Below are 20481 nucleotides of genomic sequence, written 5' to 3'. Positions count from 1 at the left end.
TTGTATATATTCGCCTCTGAACCTCCTATATTTTGAACACATGAAAGTGCCACCTTTTCCAAAGAGCAAATTTAAATTTAAGGGTATATAATGGAAACTGGAACAGAGGCAATGGTTAGGTAATTCAAGGTAAAACATTTCAGAGATAAGATGTCACAGAAGGGAAAAGTACAAAATATTACAACATTTTTGTCAAACTCCAGAATTTCAGGTGGTGTTTCACAGTCCGAAGTACATATTCCACAAGACCATCATATCTCTTCTACTTTAATTCTTGCTCATTAAAAAGCTCTCAATTTTTTTACAAATCTTGATACTGAGAAAGTAATATCCCAATAGTGGACACAGGTATTCGGGTCATCAGAAAGATAGATCCTTACATGGTAAATAAGATAGTGCCTAGTTTAAACCAGTCTCTGAAGAGGTTGATTAGGAGTTATTCCAGGCACACTGATAAAATATGGAACCGCAGAGCTAAAGAGTAAGCCTTGGACTAGTACAACCTCACAAGGGTCTATCCAAAAATGGGACCCGGCCTAAACCACGTAGAGTTACCACTGACATATCTGGAAGTTTCAGTATGTTTGTCCTTAGTCCTATCACTACTTAAGTCAGTTCAAAAATTTACCCTTAAAGGTCACAATGTCTTTGGGTGATGAGAAAACCATATCTCTGGGCTTAAAAGTAAGCCAAAGCATTTTTTAAAAGGCAGTATCTAAGCAGCTTTCTATGCCACACAGGAATCACTTCAATGCCTTAGGGGTCCCAGAAACCAGTGAGTCTTATGCTCAAGAGAGTTAAAAATCCCAGGACCAACAAAACTCGTACTATGTAAAGAAAACACATGCTTGTTGTCTACTCTGATGTTCACATTACATATCCAAAGCTAATAACATCCTTAAACAAGTATAAGATTTTAAAAGAAGAGCCATTGCCAAAGGGTTATTTTAGAACATCAGAAAAATACACAGGTCTGCAGCCCAGGGCTACATCATCTGATTTAATATTAATAGATTAGCAATCACTCACCAGGTCCTGTACAATTAGCTCTCAATTTTCTAAGAAACAACATGAGACACGGAGATAAACTCAGATCCAAATCTCATTTTCCAAACCCAAGAGTTTTTAAATACCTCCTCCCACTATGTGTATTTTTTACCAGAGTTAACAGGTAACTTAATCTGGTACAAGTGTCTCTTCCTCCCATGATCCCATAGTTGTCTGTATGATCATTATGACAATGGAAATTAGGGAAAAGGAGAAGGAAAATGAGTGAGAAGGGTTGAAAGTGTGGAAGAAGCCAGATAATACACAAACTGGATAAACTAAGGCCTATACAACATGTTACTTAACTGAACTGAAAGATGACTGACACCTTGTCATTTCATGTTTAATACAATGGCCAAGTCAATGAAGCCACCAAGCCAAAATGAAAAACTCATTTGTGAAAAGACATCGTTTCAGGAACCAGGATTCTACCATTGATAGTGGTTAATAAAATTTATGATCCCGCAGTTATTAGCTCTCAAGAATTAACTAATGTTTCATTATCTGATCCCCAGTAATGTTATTGATAATGAGCAATGGAAAGTTTGGGGGAAGAACTGATGAATCAAGCTCTCTCTTCCATATGCTATATTTCATTGGAATATGAGTAAGTATGAGTGGTAGGAGAAATGGGGAGTTGGGGGTAGTGCTGATCATCAAAATGGCATCCCAAATGTAGCAATGCTCACTCTAGTGGGTTGCTTCACTGTGACTCAAGATCTGTCAACTAGGACATCAGGGAATTTGAGTAAAGCCAGGAGATATACTCCTAAACTTTAAACTGAATCTTCCAATAAGACTAGGACAAGATTTAACAAGAGTCAACTATAAGAAATTAACCTACTCATTTACATCAAAAACCAGGGATGTACTGTATGGTGACTAACATAATATGATAAAAAAAAATTTTAATAAAAAAAAAAGAAATTAACCTACTCAACATAAATGGATTCCAAAATACTTTTTTTTTTTTTAAAAGATTTTATTTATTTGACAGAGACAGCCAGCGAGAGAGGGAACACAAGCAGGGGGAGGGGGAGAGGAAGAAACAGGCTCATAGCGGAGGAGCCTGATGTGGGGCTCGATCGCGTAACTCCAGGATCACGCCCTGAGCGGAAGGCAGACGCCCAACGGCTGCGCCACCCAGGCGCCCCCCAAAATACTTTTTAAAGCAAATTCTGGCTAAGGAAAAAATGCAGGAAAGAAGCCTGGGACAAGCTTTCCTAAAAGTACAGGCCATTTATTGGCAGAGGACATTAAAGTATATACTAGGTGTTTAAATCAATGTTCTCCTTACATAACCTTATTTTTCTAAAATAAAAGGTAATTACCTAACGGCATCAATTAGGCATGTCCTTCCTTTCTCAATATTGATAAACACAAATACATTTGAATCTTTGCTGTATACTATGCAACCAGTATGCAATATGGCAAACGATAGTGATTTTATCCACTGAATTACGAACAGAAGCAAATTCACAATAGCTCCCAACATATAACTATGCCCTTCTCCCCAAAGGGAAAAGAATTTTCCCAACTTCTCCAATTACAACCCAAAGACTTCAGAAAGAAAATGAGGAAACAAAATATTTACAGAAGTTTGTATCTACAAATTTTGAGTGTTAATAACCAAGCTTTCACTTATAACCAAGCTTTCCTATCATACTCATTTTTAATTGGATCAAATCATGCATCTTTGAGGGCACAGCAAACAAAGGCTAAATGTCTTTAACAATTTACAATGCTCACATTTCACCTTCATTCATATTGGAAGGGTAATGACCACGGAAGCAACAAATTTGATGCATCCCCTTCTTCCTTCTCTCCACTGATTAAACGGATCCTGCACTACAGCCACAATCTGCTAGTCTCTGCCACCGCACGCGCGCGCGCGCAAACACACACACACACACACACACACACACACACACACACACACACACGGCCTCCAACGCACTCCCCGGCCAGGGCTAGGCTGTCTAGAAATCCGCACTGTGTCACCGCATACGGCAGGTTCCCACTTCACACATCCAGGAAGAAGAAAGCCACCTATGCGCTCTGTGAGATCTCAGCAACTGTAAAACGACAGAAGGAGCTGCTAAGCAAATAGCGGGCAGCAACAATCACCACCTTAAAACATTATTTAAGCGGTTTTCCTGCCGTCATTTCACTTCCGTCCTCCCCCTCCCTCCTTCTCTTCCTCCCCCTCTCTCTGCCTCTTCCCCCGCCGCCTACACACACACACACACACACACACACTGCAGTTCACCCCTCAGCTTTGCAAGTGGAAGGCGGTGAGCTCTGGGCTGTCTCTGGAATGACAGTCGGCCCAGAACTCATTCGGAGCCCCGACATACAGACATTCTCACCTGCACACACCACGCCACTGCCACCCCCACCATCACCGCCCCCTCCCCCAGCACTCACACTCGCCCTCGAGATCCGGCGCCGCAGAACAGCCAGCAGCCTCCTCAGCTAGAGGAGCACGCGCTACCATTTAACAGGATTCGGGCGGCCTAAGCTCCAGAAACCCCCTCCCCACACAGGCCACCTCCCAGACGCGGCCGGAGGCTGGACCCCTCGCCGCCGGGAGGGATGCGCTACCTTTGGACTGGCAGTCCGCACAGAACTTGTTATCCTCCTCCAGCAGCAGGTTGGCCAGGACCGCCTGGTACCGATCCACGTCCTTCACCGACTTGCCCGTCATGGCCAGGGTGCCGGCGGGGGCAGAGGGCGACGCGCCCTCCCCTCCCCAGAAACCCCTGCCTCAGTCGGGAGGTGAGGACTCCCGGTCCCCCGCCCAGGGGCACCTCCTGAGCGGGGGAAATCCCTCCCCTCGGCCCGGCGCCCCTTCTCTCGTAAGCCGCGCCCGCCCCCCACTCTGCAGCCCCTCAGTGCGGTGCCCCCTGGCGGGTTCAGGGAAAGGCCCGAGTCCAGAGGAGGCTGCCGGACTAGAGACGCTCAGCTCAGGCAAACGGGGCGCGCAGAGACGAACCCCCGCTCCGCGCCGGCCTGTCTGCGTCCCGCGCCTCGGTTTCCCAGGCAGCTGCCGCCTGCTCGGCCACCACCTCGGCCGCCTACTTCCGGCAGCTCTTCCTCTCCACCTCCACCCAGCCCAGCCCGCGCATGCGCCCCGCCCCTACCGCGTCGCACAGGGTTCTTCCCTCGGCTCCGCCTCTCAGGAACCAATCCGGGCAGAAGTGAGGGGCGGTGCTTGAGGTGGGCGGAGGGAGGAGTGGGCACGCCTCCTGCGTGTCCTTGGAAAAGAATGAATGGAGCCTGACAGAAAGCTAGTGTAGGGAGTGGAAGAAAGTGAAGGAAAACAACAATTAACATTTGCTGAGTTCTTATTAGGTGCCAGGCTCTGTGTTAAGCGCTTTATATGAATTAACCCAGTATAATCTTCAAAACGTCTCTATGAGTTAAATATTTATCATTCTTATGTAACCTGAGGCTTATGGCTGCTCCAAAGTCATCCAATTTATTCTTTTCTTCAACAGCCAGATGGAGAGCCCAACCTCCTAATCCAGAATAAGGGGGACAGCACCTCCTCCCCAAGTTTTCAGAGGATTCTGATCACCTGTCCCTGCTCCCACTGAATTCTGGGTTCCTCTGTTCATTAGATTTCCTGCCATCTTTGGATATTGTTTACCTGGTGCCTGGATACTTTCTTTCATTTCTTAAATCCTCCCCAAACAGTGCAGTTTTGTGCAGCAGACTTTCACTGAAGGTTATTTGGAAGGATGTGGTGGAAGGAAGGGTGATTACAGCAAAACACACAATAGAGAACTACTTAAAATGACCATTAAACATCAGTGTCCAGGGACACCTGGGTGGCTCAGTGAGGTAAGCGTCTGCTTTTGGCGGCCTAGGTAATGATCCCAGGGTCCCGCATCAGGCTTCTGGCTCGGTGGGGAGCCTACTTCCCCAATGCCTGCAGCTCCCCCTTCTTGTGCTCTCTCTCTCCCCCCCCCAAAAAAATAAGTCCGTAAAAAAATAAATAAATAGAAAATAAACATCTGTGTCCAAAACCACCTTCACTACACAGAACTCCTCCACAATAGTCCTTTTCTTGGGGCGCCTGGGTGGTTCAGTTGGTTAAGGAGCTGTCTCTTGATTTCAGCTCAGGTCATGATCTCAGGGTCCCAGGATTGAGTGGGGAGCCTGCTTCTCCCTCTCCCTCTGCCGCTCCCTCTGACTGTGCACGCGCTCTCTCTCTCTCCCAAATAAAGGAATAAAATCTTTAAAAAAATGATTTGAAAAGTATGACAAATAGTAAAAATACCAGGTGTGAAGACTATTTTTCTTTTTTTTTAATTTTTAAAAAGATCTTATTTATTTGACACACAGAGAGAGAGCACAAGCAGGGGGGGCAGCAGGTAGAGGGAGAAGCAGGCTCCCCGCTGAGCAGGAAGGCTGATGTGGGACTTGCTCTCAGGACCCTGGGGTCATGACCTGAGTCAAAGGCAGCTGCTTAACGACTGAGCCACCCAGGTGCCCCTGAAGACTCTTTTTCTAATATGATATATAAGAGAAGGGAAAAACTCTGACTTCACACTTTTCCTCCCTCTGCCCTCCAGCCAGATGCAATTTCAGTTCTTCTAAGAGTTAGGAATTTCCTCCCCTCTGGGCTTCTATTTGCTGTTCCCCCTGCCCCGAAGACCACACCTTACTCCACATCTCTCAGACCCACTTCATCTCTCCTCTTCTCTTGGCCAGCTCCCACTCAGATCTAGACCCCAAATCATAAGCAGAAACCCTGGAAACATAAAGATTGGTTGTATTAAAAAAAAATGTCAAACTCCTCTCAAGAATACTGTGTATAATGGAATATTACTCAGCTATCAGAAAGAACGAGTTCTCAACATTTGCTGCAACATGGACAGCACTGGAGGAGATAATGCTAAGTGAAATAAGTCAAGCAGAGAAAGACAATTATCATACGATTTCTCTCATCTATGGAACATAAGAAGTAGGAAGATCGGTAGGGGAAGAAAGGGATAAAGAAAGGGGGGGTAATCAGAAGGGGGAAGGAAGCATGAGAGACTATGGACTCTGGGAAACAAACTGAAGACTTCAGAGGGGAGGGGGTGGGGGAATGGGATAGACTGGTGATGAGTAGTAAGGAGGGCACTATTGCATGGTGCATTGCGTGTTATGCGCAACTAATGAATCATCGAACTTTGCATCAGAAACCAGGGATGTACTGTATGGTGACTAACATAATATAATAAAAAAACATTAAAATTTAAAAAAATAATAATAAAAGTAAAAAAAAAAGAATACTGTGTATAACTGTTGGGTGGGGATGGAGGGTTTGAGACTCCAAGGCTTTGCTCAAGTAACCACTGAAGGTGATGCAGACAACCTCTTTTTTTTAAAAGATTTTATTTCTCTATTTGAGAAAGAGAGCAAGCATGATCGGGGGAGGGGCAGAGGGAAAGGAGAAGCAGACTCCCCACTGAGCAGAGAGCCTGATGCGGGGCTCCATCCCAGGACCGGGGGATCATGATCTAAGCTGAAAGCAGACAGTTCAGCAACTGAGCCACCCAGGCGCCCTGCAACCAACTTCTAAAGAGGTTGGGTGAGGGGTGGCTGGGTGGCTCAGTCAGTTAAGTGGCTGCCTTTGGCTCAGGTCATGATCCCAGGGGCCTGAGATCAAGTCCCACATCAGCCTTCCTGCTCAGCAGGGAGCCTTCTTCACCCTCTCCGACTCCCCCTGCTTGTGCTCTCTCACTCTCAAATAAGTAAATAAAATCTTTAAAAAATAAATAAATAAAGAGGATGGGCGAGTTTAGTCAAAAGCAGAACTTTTGTTTTGCAAGTTTGGGGCCAGAGCTGAATTGCTTAGGATATAATGAGCGGGAAAGAGACCTCCTTCTCCAACCTTTCTTTTTATAGTATTCATCCTCTCTACTAAATAAATTTCTAAATCAACTTAGAATAAATATTTAAGGACTACTGGCTTAAGTGGTGCCAAATTAATAACCTGCCCCAGACACTCAAGGAAACATCCAGCCTGCTTCTGCTTATCTGCACATTGCAGTCAAAACATCACTCTCATTGTTGCAGGCTCAGTACTGAGCACTCTAAAAAAAGCTTATAGAATGAATAAGTAATGGGATGCAGTAGAATGGAGACATGACTGGTTCTTTCAGAGAGATTTAATAGGAAACTCGGAACTCTAAAAGAGAAGACCATGACATAAGCCCATTTTGTAAACTGGGGTGTTGCATTCTCAGCCAGCTGCGTCCTGCTATGGGGGGACCAGCATGACCTGGTGGAAGTAGCTCAGAACCGAGATTCAAGAAAGCTGATTTCTTTCTTTTTAAAAAATGTTAATTCCAGCATCGTTAACATACAGTGTGATATTAGTTTCAGGTATACAGTACAGTGATTCAACAATCCCATACATTAGAGCTCATCATGATAAGTGTCCTCTTAACCCCCTTCACCTATTTCACCCATTCCCCCCACCTCCCCTCTGGTAACCATCTGTTTGCTCTCTACAGTTAAGAGTCTGTTTTTTGGTTTGTTTCTTTTTTTTCTTCATTCGTGTGTTTTGTTTCTTAAATTCCACATGTGAGTGAAATCATTTGGTATTTGTTTTTCTCTGACTTATTTCACTTAGCATTATACCCTCTAGATTCATTCGTGTCATTGCAAATGGCAAGATTTCATTCCTTTTTATGGCTGAGTAATATTCCTCTGTGTGTGTGTGTGTGTGTGTGTGTGTGTGTACACACATATGTACCACATCTTCATCCATTCATCTATCGATGGACGCTTGGGTTGCCTTCATATGTTGGCTCTTGTAAATAATGCTGCAATAAGCATAGGGGTGCATATATCTTTTCAAATTAGTGTTTTCATATTCTTTGGGTAAATAGCCAGTAGTAGAATTACTGGATCAAATGGATGTTCTATTGTTAAGTTTTTGAGGAAACTCCATACTGTTTTCCACAGTGTCTGTACCAGTTTGCATTCCCACCAAAGGGTTCTTTTTTCTCCACATCCTCACCAACACCTGTTGTTTCTTGTGTTGTTGGTTTCAGCCGTTCTGACAGGTGTGAGGTGACACCTCACTGTGGTTTTGACTGGCATTCCCCTGATGATAAGTGACATTGAGCATCTTTTCATGTGTCTGTTGACCATCCATATGTCTTCTTTGGAAAAATATCTGTTCATCTCTTCTGCCCATTTTTTAATTGGGTTATTTGGGGGTTTTGGTGTTGAGTTGTATAAGTTTTTCAGGTATTTTGGATACTAACCTTTTACCTGATATGTCATTTGCAAATATCTTTTCCCATTCAGTAGATTGTCTTTTAGTTTTGTTCATTGTTTCCTTTGCTGTGCAGAAGCTTTTTATTTTGGCGTGGTTCCAATAGTTTATTTTTGCTTTTGTTTCCCTTGCCTCGGGAGACATATCTAGAAAAACGTTGCTACAGCCAATGTCAGAGAAATTACTGCCTGTGCTCCCTTCTAGGATTTTTATAGTTTCAGGTTTCACATTTAGGTCTTTAATCCATGTTGAGTTTATTTTTGCGTATGGGGTAAGAAAGTGGTCCAGTTTCATTCTTTTGCACGTAGCTGTCCAGTTTTCCCAACACCATTTAAACACACTTTCTTTTTCCCATTGTATATTCTTACCTCCTTTGTCATAGATTAATTGATCATATAATCATGGGTTTATTTATCGGACGTCTCTTCTGTCCTATTGATCTATGTGTCCATTTTTGTGCCGGTACCATACTGTTTTGATTTCTACAGCTCTGTAGTATATCTTGCAATCTGGTATTGTGATACCAACTTTTCCAAGGTTGCTTTGGCTATTTGGGGTCTTTTATGGTTCCATACAAATTTTAGGATTATTTGTCCTGGTCCTGGTCCTGTGAAAACTGCTATGGGTATTTTGATAGGAATTGCATTAAATGTATAGATTGCTAGGGCCCTGGGTGGCTCAGTCTGTTAGGTGGCTGACTTTGATTTTGGCTCAGGTCATGGTGTCAGGGTTGTGAGATGGAGCCAAGCCCCACATCAGTCACCACACTCAGCGTGGAGTCTGCTTGTCCCTCTCCCTCTGCTCCCATACATTTGTGCTTTCTCTCTCTCTCAAATAAATAAATAAATAAAATCTTTTTTAAACGTGTAGATTGCTTTGGGTAGTATAGACATTTTAACAATATTTGGTCTCCCAATCCATGATCATGGAATGTCATGGAATGTCTTTTCATTTCTGTGTTTCATCTTCAATTTCTTTCATCAGTGCTTTATAGTTTTCAGAGTATAGGTGTTTTACCTCTTTGGTTAAGTTTATCAAGAAAGCTGAGAAAGCTTTATAGTTTTCAGAGTATAGGTGTTTTACCTCTTTGGTTAAGTTTATCAAGAAAGCTGAGAGGGAACATTTTTAAGAGATGGGAATCTGAATGCTATTTTCTATTTTGTTTTTTACAAACAACAACAAAAAATTAGAGCATATAAGCATCAGCCTTTCGAGTTCTTTTCCATCCATGGAAAGGAAACTCCTCCTTGACTAATCTGGAGTGTGACAGCGGCAGGTCGAAGTGCTGCCTCCCGAGCTGGGAATCAGCTGGAACCCTCACAGTCATTAGTGGTCCGGCCGCCGCTCAGCCTTCTCGCTTCTGCCGCTCCCTTCACAGCTCGGATGGCTCCCGCTAGCATGATGATTGCCTTGAACACCGCTGCCAAAATCCTCGAGCAAGTCCTGCGGTGCGAGCTCACAGAACAGAAGGTGTGAGCTGGAAGGAATCATGCCCATTACTTCTCAAAGCAAACACTCACGAAGAGCCTCTCTCATACCGGATCTGAGCTGGGCACCGAGGACGCAGCAAAGGAGCAGATACAGTCCTGTCCTCATGGCATTTGCAGTCTACTAGAGGAGGCTGAGAAGATCACGGTCACGCCAATGCCGTAGGATACACCCTCACGGGGGAAGTGCTGGAATATGTTGCAGGCCGGGGAGGGGGAGACTCACAACCCAGGAAAGGCTTCTGGAAGAGGATGATGCCTGAACTCGACCCAAAGAACAGTAAGAGTGAGCCAGCTGAACCGTGACCTTGATGGCATCATGGCAACTGTGAGGCCACCAGCAGACAGCGTGGCTGCAATGCAGGGTGCTTGAGGTGGGAGGGAGGGAAAGGTGGAAGGTCATGTTTAACAGCAAGAACAACCGGGTCACAAAAGCTGTTCTAGATCAGCTGTGGTAGGGATTTGGTCTATACCCCAAAGCCCGTGGGGAGTCATTACAAGTTTTAAACAGGAGACAAATATGACCGAGGCTGTTCGGAGAGACCACACTGCCCAACATTTGGAGGGTGTGGTAGGCAGAACAATGCTCCTTCTAGATGTCCACGTCCCAATCCCTGGAACTGGTGAATATGTTACATGACACGGCAGAAGAGACTTTGCAGGGGTGATTAAATTGAGGTTCCTGAGAAGAGGAGACTGTCCTGAAGGAACCAGCTGGGCTCATCGTAACCACAAGCATCTGTGAGAGTGGACAAGGGAGGAAGGAGAGAGAGGCCAAGGAGATTTCGTGATGGAAGGCTGGTCAAAGATGTATGGCTGCTGGCTTTGGAGACGGAAGAAGGGGGCCGCAAGCCAACGAATGTGGGAAGCCTTTAGAAGGTGGGAAGAGAAAGGAAAGACTCCCCTAGAATCTCCAGAAAGGAAGGCAGACCTGCTCACATTTTGATTTTATCCCCGTTTGATAGGACGATGAATGTGAAAGGCGCTGCCTATAACACCTAAGAAGGAAACGAGGAACACATTATTGGAAACCTCTTCCACAGTAGCAAGAGGCCTCGAATCCAATGTCCTGCAGTCGTGTGTGTGGAAAGCAGAATTTATGAACAATGAACTTGGGTATTTAGCTGAGAACATGCTGAAGCAAAGCGTTGAAGGGTGTGGCTTGGCTTCTTGCTGCTCGCGGTCACCGCGAGGGGACACAGATACACTGAGAAAAGAACCATCAAACAAAAACGAACCTGGGCTTGGTGATGTGGGGGAATTCGCAGCCTACCTAGATGGCAAATGATATTAAAATGAAGACAGTCGCTGTCAGGGAAAGGGTGCTCTAGAGAAAAAGCTGAGGGTGTGACCGGACAACCTTTGGTTAGCATCTCTGAAAGATCCGAAGGTCCAAGTCGGTGGTCACGTAAAAGGCTTTTTGAAGAGATTCAGCGTGTGACTCATAGATCACATCAGCTGTCTCGGCAGAAGCCAAAAACAGAAACGGGATTATCCAGGGAGCATCTGCGAAGGAGCTTCTGGTGGAAGGGAGAGAATCTCTGAGACACATGCGAGAGACCCCCAAGGTTCTGGAGACTTTGCTACCGGGAGAAAGAGTGGGACCTGGACTGAAAGGGACAGAGTCTGAAATGAAAGAAGGTTGCAGGACTCCCAAAATTCTGCAGGCAGGAGACAGGCTGATAAAACGGCCCGGCTGAAAGCAGAGACTGTCTTTCACGAGAAAGAGAAAAAACGACTCAGAGGGCTGAGCCCTGAGCTACAGAGTCTGATTTTAGGCCTTGAAGCCTAACGGAGTTTGTCCAACCTAATTTTGAAATGACGTGGGACCCATGACTCCTTTATTTCTTCCACTTTCTCTCTGTTTGCACAGGAATGTCTGTAACTGTGACCACATGCCAGTTCTAACATTCTATTCTGGGAGCAGAGAACTTGTTTCCTAGTTTCATGGGACCGCAGATGGAGAGGAGCCCCATCCCAGCATAGATGAGGCTGAGTGTCATACCTAACAGAGATGACATTGCTGATAAGACTTGGGAATGTGAGCTGATGAGATTTAGATTTTGGACCTTGAGTTTATACTTTAATGGGCTGAGACTTTGAGGTACTTTTGGGAACTGTTTGGAATGAGGTTAAGTGTATTTTGCACGCAGGACAGACGAATATTTGGAGGTCAGAGAAAGGACTGTGGTAGGCAGAATAGGAGCCCCCCAAGGATGTCCACACCTTAATCCCCAGAACCTGTGAATTTATCTGTTAGGTTACATGGCAAGAGGGTCTTTGTAAATATAATTAAATTAAGGATCTTGCAATGGAAAGATTATCCTAGATTATCTGAGTGGGTCCAATGCAAACGCAAGGGTCCTTAGAAGTGGAAGAGGAAAACAGAAGAGAAAAGTAGAGGGACATCCGACGATGGAAGAATGATCAGAGAGGTGTAACTGGTCTGCCTCTGAATATAGAGGAAGGGGGTCACAAATCAAGGAATGTGGGAAGCCTCTAAAAGGTAAAAGTGTTCAGAAATGGACTCTCTCCTAGAGCCTCCAGAAGGGAACACAAGAAGCAAAGAAGGGTAGAACTGAAGCCAAGAGTCAAATTTGGAGGTGGTTGTAATACTCCAAGCAAAGGAGGACGGTGTCCAGGGTAAGGCAGTTGCACCGGGGGGGGGGGGAGAGGTGGAAGGATTAGATAAACATGTATGAGTATAGTGACTGGCACGTGGTGATAAAACCAGGGGAGGAAAGAGGGTAGAGTCAAGGCTGACACCCATATTTTTGGAGTAAGCAATAGGGCAGAGAAACCATTGGCTGTGCAGGCCACACAGGAAGAAGAGCGGGTTTGGGGGCCAGCAGATAATTTCATTTTGAACATATCGACTGCCTGTGGGGCATCCAAGAGGCAGTTGGATAAGCGGGTCAGAGGCTCTGCAGAAGACACAGGTGGTAGTTAAAGTCGAAGGAGGGGGTAAGATGGCCCAGGAAGAACATGGGGAGAAAGAAGAGAAGGACAGGACAGGACAGGACAGGACAGGACAGGATGCTTTGGGGTGGTAAGTAAGGGTGTGCAGAGAAAGGAAACCCACAAAGGAGCCTTAGAAGGAACAGCTAGAGAGGTAGGAGGAAAAACACAAGAAAATAGCTCGTGGAAGCCAGCACCACAGTCTGTCAGTGTTGCACCAGCACTGGGAAAGAATCAGATGGAACAAACAGGGGGTCAGGTGGAACCAGGAGCAGGACTGGGCAGCTCAGAGGAGTTCGGAGGACCTCTGCTCTAGTGGGAGAAGGAAGTACGGTGGTTGGCACGTTCTGCTGAGGCATATGAGGGCGGCCAGAGTCCAGAGTGAGCAAACCTTCTTAGGACTGGAGCTCAGCCTAGAATGGGCAGTTGGTTCCCTTCCAGGGAGGGATTCTAGCGGGGAAGGGGGATCATGTCACCTACCCTGTGTTCTAAACACTAGCCCTCTTCCCTGCCTTTGCTTACAAAGTTCCTTCTGCCTAAAATAAATATCCAGAGCTTGCTTGGCACTGTGCTAAGCACTTCCAGGACATCAAGAAGCATTGGTGTTCTCCCCATCTTACAAATGAGGAAACCAAGACTCAAAGAGGTGAAGTGACTTGCCCAAGGTCACACAATTAATATGCAGTCGAATCAGGACCCAAGTCTAGCTGAATACAAACTCTAAGCTCTAGTTCCCCAAAAGCCATGTTCGCTCCCCTGTTGAATTCCCACCGTGTTTTATTTTCTTCTCTCCCCATTTCATCTCCCCACGAATTTTTCTCCCTGAGAAAAGGGCTTTTATTCAACTTGTCAAGTTGTCGGCATTGTGTGCTGCAGCAGAGAATCACTAGGTGGCGCCAAAGTACCAGACAGCCTGATTTCCTGCTGACCAGGAGTTGAACCCCCTGAAGAACGGAGGAACCGCGGTGGTTGGTGCCTCGGGGGGACAAGGGAGCCTGGCCTTTTCTTCTTGCTCCCCACGCCCACCCCTCCTCCCCATCAGAGCTGGGGCGAAAGGAGCAGGAGATTCGAAAGTTAGGTATTAGAGGTCTGAGGACTGCAGACTGGAGTGGCCCAGGCCTCAACTCAAACAGAAGATGCTAAGAATTGAGGACCAGCAAAATAAAAGCTTGTGGCTGGGGCTGGATTTCAGCCCCACTTCCGTCTCTGTAATCCGTTTTTTTTTTTTTTAAAGATTTTATTTATTCGACAGAGATAGAGACAGCCAGCGAGAGAGGGAACACAAGCAGGGGGAGTGGGAGAGGAAGAAGCAGGCTCATAGCAGAGGAGCCNGGCGGGGGGGGGGGGGGGGGGGGGGGGGGGGAATGCACATAATTGGTACTTATCATGAGCCAGAAATGGTGGAAATACAACGGGGTGCCCTTGGGAAAACCGCCTATTTCTCTAAGCCTCAGTCTTTACATAAAATGGGGATAATCACGGGACCTACTTCACTGAGTGGTTGGTGAGGCCTTAACAAAACGCACAGAACAGACTAGTACAATGTCTGTCCTATAGCAGGCACTCAAGAAGTATGATTATACATATAAAATAATTATAATAAATGATTATAATAAATAATTATATATAATAAATATAATATAATAATTATATATAATAAATAATTATAATAAATGATACATTTTATTAGTAGTAATTAGTAGTTCTGAGGGGCGCCTGGCTGAAGTCCGTGGAGCACGCGACTCTTGATGCCAGGGGTGCAAGCTCAAACCCCACTTTGGGTGTTAGAGCTTACTTTAAAAAAAAATAAAATAAAATCTGCAATAATTAGTAGTTCCTAGCTACCCTTTTTATGATTATGTCAATTATTTAATTATTTCCTCACACTATAGACCTAATACATAGCAGGTCCTTGGGAAATATTAGGGGAATAAAACATTTAAAAATGAATTTCAGTCATGTTCTTTGGGCTGCTCCAGCTTGCAGAGTCTGGAAAGACTTTCTGGAAGTGGAGTCTTCAAGGACCAGCTAAGGATAACCACACCCTCTTTGGTATACAGAACAGTGCCTGGGGACAGAGGAAATGCTCAGTAAATACTTTAGAAAAAAGAGAGGGAATGAGGAAGGAAGGAAAGAAGGAGATGAGGGACGAAGAGAGACAGGAAGTCAAGAAAGGAGAGATGAATGAAAGAAAAGCTCAAGGAGATTTTGAGTTGAGCTAAGGATCTCTGAGAAGGGGCTGCAAACAGGATCCTTAGCAAAATGCTTAGTAGAGAGTTGATATCAATATATGCTAGGTCCCCATAGTCTTCCAAATTTCCCCAAACACAGACCTTGGCACACTTCTTTCTTATTTGAGCCCCGTCCCCCAGTGTGCGCTCTGTGAAGGCAGGAACTATGTCTATACTACTCAAAATTATATATCCTTGTACAGAGCAGATGTTCACTGAATAGTTGTTTAATGGCTAAATTGGGCTGAGTTCCAGTTCTGGTCCTAGTGCAGTAAATTGTCAAAACATGTAACAGAAAACTGTAAAGTGACCAAAAACAAGCATAAACTGGCGGGGGATTCATGATTACAAAAAAAACAAAACAAAACTTGGGGCGCCTGGGTGGCTCAGTTGGTGAAGCGTCTGCCTTCAGCTCAGTCATGATCCCAGGGTCCTAGGATCGAGCCCCCAGTCTGGCTCCCAGCTCAGCGGGGAGACTGCTTCTCCCTCTCCCTCTGCTGCCCTGCCTGCTTATGCTCTCTCTCTCCCTCTCTGACAAATAAATAAATAAAATCTTAAAAAAAAAAAAAAAAGAAAAAGAGAAAAGGAAAAGGAAAAGAAATCCTGAGTTCATTCAGATGAAAAGGAAATAGAAGGGACATCTCTCTTCCTCCTAGCCTTGCTGGAGCCCACAGGAGGGAAGCATCCAGGCTGTATGCTCTCTTTGGGAGAAAGGAGGCTGACTGGGGGTGGGGGAAGGTGTCAAGGCTCCCTTCTGGTCCAGGGCCTTGGATTCTTGGGCCCCCATTTTTAAGCTTGTTCTTGCAGAGTAAATTACTATGGTAGGTGGAAAGACAAAAGCAGACATTTGAGTTTCTTTTTTTCATCTTTGAGGTAATCTTAAGTTTTTCTTCTTTACTCTATTAATGTAGTAAATTACATTAATAGATTCTCTAACTTGAATTTTATTTATTTATTTATTTATTTATTTATTAAGTAATCTCTACACCCAAAGTGGGGCTGGAACCCACAACCCTGAGATGGAGAGTCCTGCTTTCCACCAACTAAGCCAGCCAGGCGCCCCTTAGATTTTCCAGCTTTAGATCATCCTTCCTTTCCTGCTATGAAACCAACTTGGTCATGATGTATCTTTCAATAGATCCCTATGTTCAGTCTGCTAATACTTTAAATAGGATGTTTCCATCTGTGTTCATAAGACAGGCCACTAATAACCCTTTCTCATTACTGGTTTGAAAATCAAAGTTTATTAGCTCCATAAAACCAGTTTGAGTGTTCTTTGTTTTCTTTCATTCTCTAAAAGCTTATAGGAGATTTAAGTTAGATATTCCATTAAATGTTTGCTAGACGGGCACCTGGGTGGCTCAGTCGGTTAAACATTTGCCTTTGGCTCAGGTCAGGATCTCTGGGTCCTGGGATGGAGCCCCACATCGGGATCTGACTCCCTGCTCAGCGGGGAGCCTGCTTCTCCCTCTCCCTCTGCCCCTCCACCCTGCTTGTGCTCTCTCGCTCTATCTCAAAGAAATAAAATCTTTAAATCAATCAATCAATCAATCAATATTTGCTAGAGCTTGCCTTATTAACTTATAGGACTTCTTTGTGTGTTATCCATATTAATTCTTTGGTAATATAGATTATAAATATTTCCATTCTGTCTTTTAATTTTCTCCATACATTTTTTTTTTAGATTTTATTTATTCGACAGAGATAGAGACAGCCATCGAGAGAGGGAACACAAGCAGGGGGAGTGGGAGAGGAAGAAGCAGGCTCATAGCGGAAGAGCCTGATGTGGGGCTCGATCCCACAACGCCAGGATCACGCCCTGAGCCGAAGGCAAAGGCTTAATCGCTGTGCCACCCAGGCGCCCCTCTCCATACATTTTTATTATAAAGACATTCTTAAAGGTTATGAAGTCAAACCTGAGCAACCTTTCATGGTTTTGTGTATTGGTCAGGAAAGTTTTCCCTACCACAAATTTATTTTTATTGATTTATTGATTTATTTTACTACAAAATTATTTTTAAAAGAAACACTTTCCTTCAGATCTTAAAAGTTTGTTATTATATTTAGGTCCCCAATTAATTTATCCAGGAATATATTTTTGTATACTGATATAGAAATTTAACTTGAATTTTTTCTTTTTTTAATCTTTATTTATTTATTTGAGATATATATATATAGAGAGAGAGAGAGAGAGAGAGCTCGCATGCCTGAGTGGGGGGAGGGGTAGAGGGAGAAGTAAACTCCTCGCTGAGCAGGGAGCCTGACCTGGGGCTTGATCCCAGGACTCTGGAATCATGACCTGAGCCAAAGGCAGATGCTTAACTGACTAAGCCACCCAGGCATCCCATAACTCGGGATTTTTTTCTGACTATGTATCCAATTGCCTCAACCTGTACTGACTGCGCTACTCTTTCCTCAATAACATTTATTTTTATTTATTTATTTTTTTTTTAAGTAGGCTTCATACCCAGTGTGGAGCCCAAAACGGGGCTTGAACTCACAACCCTGAGATCAAGACCTGAGCTGAGATCAAAAGTCATAGGCTTAACCGACTGAGCCACCCAGGTGCCCCTCCTCAATGACTTTAAATTTAACCTTTATCATAAACTAAATACATAGACTTTTCTCATAAATTAAACAGATATGATAAATGTGTGTGTGTGTGTGTGTGTGTGTGTGTGTGTGTGTGGTCTTTCTCTTTAAAAAAAATCTACTCTTGGGCTGATAAAACACTATTGAATACACTCCCTTGTAGTATGCTTTGACTTGTAGTGGGGAAAGACCGTTCTCATTTGCTTTTTCAAATTTTCTTGACTACTTCATGTCATTTATCTCCCAGAATATCTACACCCAACATGGGGCTTGAACTCCCAACCCCGAGATCAAGAGTCATGCGCTCCACCAACTGAGCCAGCCAGGCGCCCCTAGATTAATTTGACATCTTTGCAACATAGAGTCTTCCTAACCAGGAATGTGGATATATGACTCTCCATTTATTCAGGGTCTCCCCGCCCCTTAAGAGCTGCATATGACTAGCCCCAACATCTAGTCCATGATTTGTGGGTCCAAAGCCCTCCCTACAATTTCCCTTGATCAGCTCCTGCTTTGAGCTTCACTTTCCATTGAACTGGTTCAGGTTATTTTTTTTTTAAAGATTTTATTTATTTTTTTGACAGAGATAGAGACAGCCAGTGAGAGAGGGAACACAAGCAGGGGGAGTGGGAGAGGAAGAAGCAGGCTCATAGCAGAAGAGCCTGATGTGGGGCTCGATCCCATAACGCCAGGATCACGCCCTGAGCCGAAGGCAGACGCCCAACCGCTGGGCCACCCAGGAGCCCCTGGTTCAGGTTATAATCCCAAGTGTGATAGGTTACATCTTCCACAGACGGCTGCACCAGTCAGTATATGCTTTATTCCACTCCCCTACACACATACACTCCATGCTCCCCTTGAGACATTATTACATTGATACTCGTTCATCAGGAGGTGGAATCTCTGTCCCCTCCCCTTGAAACCGGGCAAACATCAGAAATTGCCTAGACCAAAAGGATGGGGTGACATTGATGCTGTGTGACTTAAGTCCTCAGAGGCAATTCTGCTTCGGTGGTGCTTTCCCTCTCTCTTTGAGCTGCTGTGTTGGAAGTTCATCTACTTTGAACTTGAAGTTGCCATGCTGGAGAGACCCTATAGAAAGCCCACAAACAGATAAAGGAGAGAGCTTCCCAAGAAATTCCAGCTGTTCCACCCCAGCTATTGGAGGCTTCCTAGTACAGCCATCAGACACATGAGTGAAGAAGCCTTCTAGATGAGCCAAGCCCAACCACCATCTGACTGCAACCTCGTAACAGACCCGAAGTCAGAACCAACCGCCAGAGCCACCCCTGAATTCCTGATCCAAGAAATTGCTGCTTTGAGCCACTGTGTTTTTCGGTGTTTCTCCGACGCAGCAACAGACAACTAATATACTAATATGTGCTATCCAGACGCAAGGAGCATCCCCTTTCCATAATTTCCACGCACACAAAAGGAAACTTACTCACATGGGGTACTGGTGTGTTTAGCCCACAAAGAGATGAAGAAATGAACATAAAAACCAACACGTTTGGCCATCCCCTTTCGGAGAGGTCCCTTACACATATTACCCTCCCACCTGAGGCAATGCCCACCATCCCTCCCTCACCTCCTCCTCCTCTCTTACTTCCTATAAACTCCAAATTCCTCCTCACTCCGTGAGGCAGAGCAATCGAATTCTCTCAAGCCCCCTTTCTCCCAAACTCAGCTCCAGAAACCCCTCTCAAAGCCCAGCGCCCTTTGCTCATGTGCCACGTGGGGTTGGACTTTCCTAGGTTCCAGACGGTTTTCTCCTTGACTATTTTAGCTGATCTTGTGGTTTTTCTCCCCCACACTGTGTACAGGACTGGTAAACAAAATGTCCTCCACAAATCACAACGAAAGCTAAGATTTATGAAGCACCTACTATGTGCTGACGCTAAGCTAAGTTCTTCCCATGCATCATCTAATCCAATCTCCACAAAACCCTGTAAGGGAGGGACTATCATTAACCCCTTTTACAGATGCGGAAACTGAGACAGTATCCAGTTTAAAGTGCCGGTGGTCGTAGTTAGTGACAGATTCCAAGCCACTTTACCAATAGTGCTTAAATGAATGAAAAGGAAACTTAGAGACTGGAAGAGAGGTGATGCTGGACAGGTGGGCTTTGGAAACTCTGGTATATAGGGGGCTGGTCGTTTCATGGAGGAGGTTACCCCCAGCGAGAGAAAGCCAGGCCATAGAGACTGCGGTGCTCCAAGGAGCTACAGTGAAGAAAAGGCAAGAGGAGGAGGAGGAGGGCCGGGCGGTGGAAGCCAGGGCAGGGAAGGCTTCAAGGAGGGAAGCCCCAGGGCAGCTCCCGGAGCAAGAGGGGCTTCAGTGCTTCGGGGGCACTGAAGAGGGACCAGGCCTCACTGGTGACCTCCAAGAGACTGACCCCCCAGCGGGGGCGGCAGCAGGGAGGTGAGAGGGAGATGAGGAGTTCGCAAGTGGGGCAAGGTCAGCGGAGTCAGCGGTGAAGCAAGAAGGAAGAGGTGGATGGCAGCATTCCCGGCATGGCTGATCCAGGAAAGGCTCTGGTGCGTTTTCAGACGGAAGAGGCCTGAGCGTCTGCGGAGTTCAGCGAGGTGGGTGGGGGCCTCTGCCACAAGGTCTGCGGGACCTAAGGCTCGCCCTCGGCCTGGGCCCTGGAGGAGAGAGGATGGACCCAGGCCAGGGCTCGGAGGCAGAAGAGGCTGAGGACGGGTCAAGCGATCGGGCGCGGGCTGCGGGTCAGGGCGAAGGTGCCGGGCCCCTGGAGGTCAGGCTGGAGGGGGACCTCGGACGGCCCTGTGCCTCCCCCCAGAGAAACGGGACCACGGTCCGAGTCCTGCGCCCCGGCCGCTCCTCGGCGGGCAGAGGGTGGGCACGGGCTGCGGGACGGAGC

The 20481-nt window shown here is 45.6% G+C and overlaps 1 protein-coding gene across 2 annotated transcripts in view; it reads right to left on the bottom strand.

Moving 5' to 3' along the window:
* The window catches only part of SMAP2 (small ArfGAP2), a 45209-nt gene extending 41052 nt beyond the window's left edge, over positions 1-4157 (bottom strand). Inside the window, exon 1 of one of the 2 annotated variants that reach the window (XM_034650029.1) lies at positions 3652-4157. In XM_034650029.1, coding sequence (XP_034505920.1) covers positions 3652-3754 — 103 coding nt within the window. In that variant the 5' untranslated portion in view covers positions 3755-4157. The remainder of the gene's footprint in view (positions 1-3651) is intronic. The other variant, XM_002927563.4, reaches the window with a different exon arrangement.
* Between the last annotated feature and the right edge of the window lie 16324 nt (positions 4158-20481).

This window comes from Ailuropoda melanoleuca, chromosome 2 (assembly GCF_002007445.2).
Source record: "Ailuropoda melanoleuca isolate Jingjing chromosome 2, ASM200744v2, whole genome shotgun sequence".
NCBI classification, from domain to species: domain Eukaryota; kingdom Metazoa; phylum Chordata; class Mammalia; order Carnivora; family Ursidae; genus Ailuropoda; species Ailuropoda melanoleuca.
Note: the sequence above shows the minus strand (reverse complement) of the source record. Positions and strands in the feature narration are given on the sequence as shown.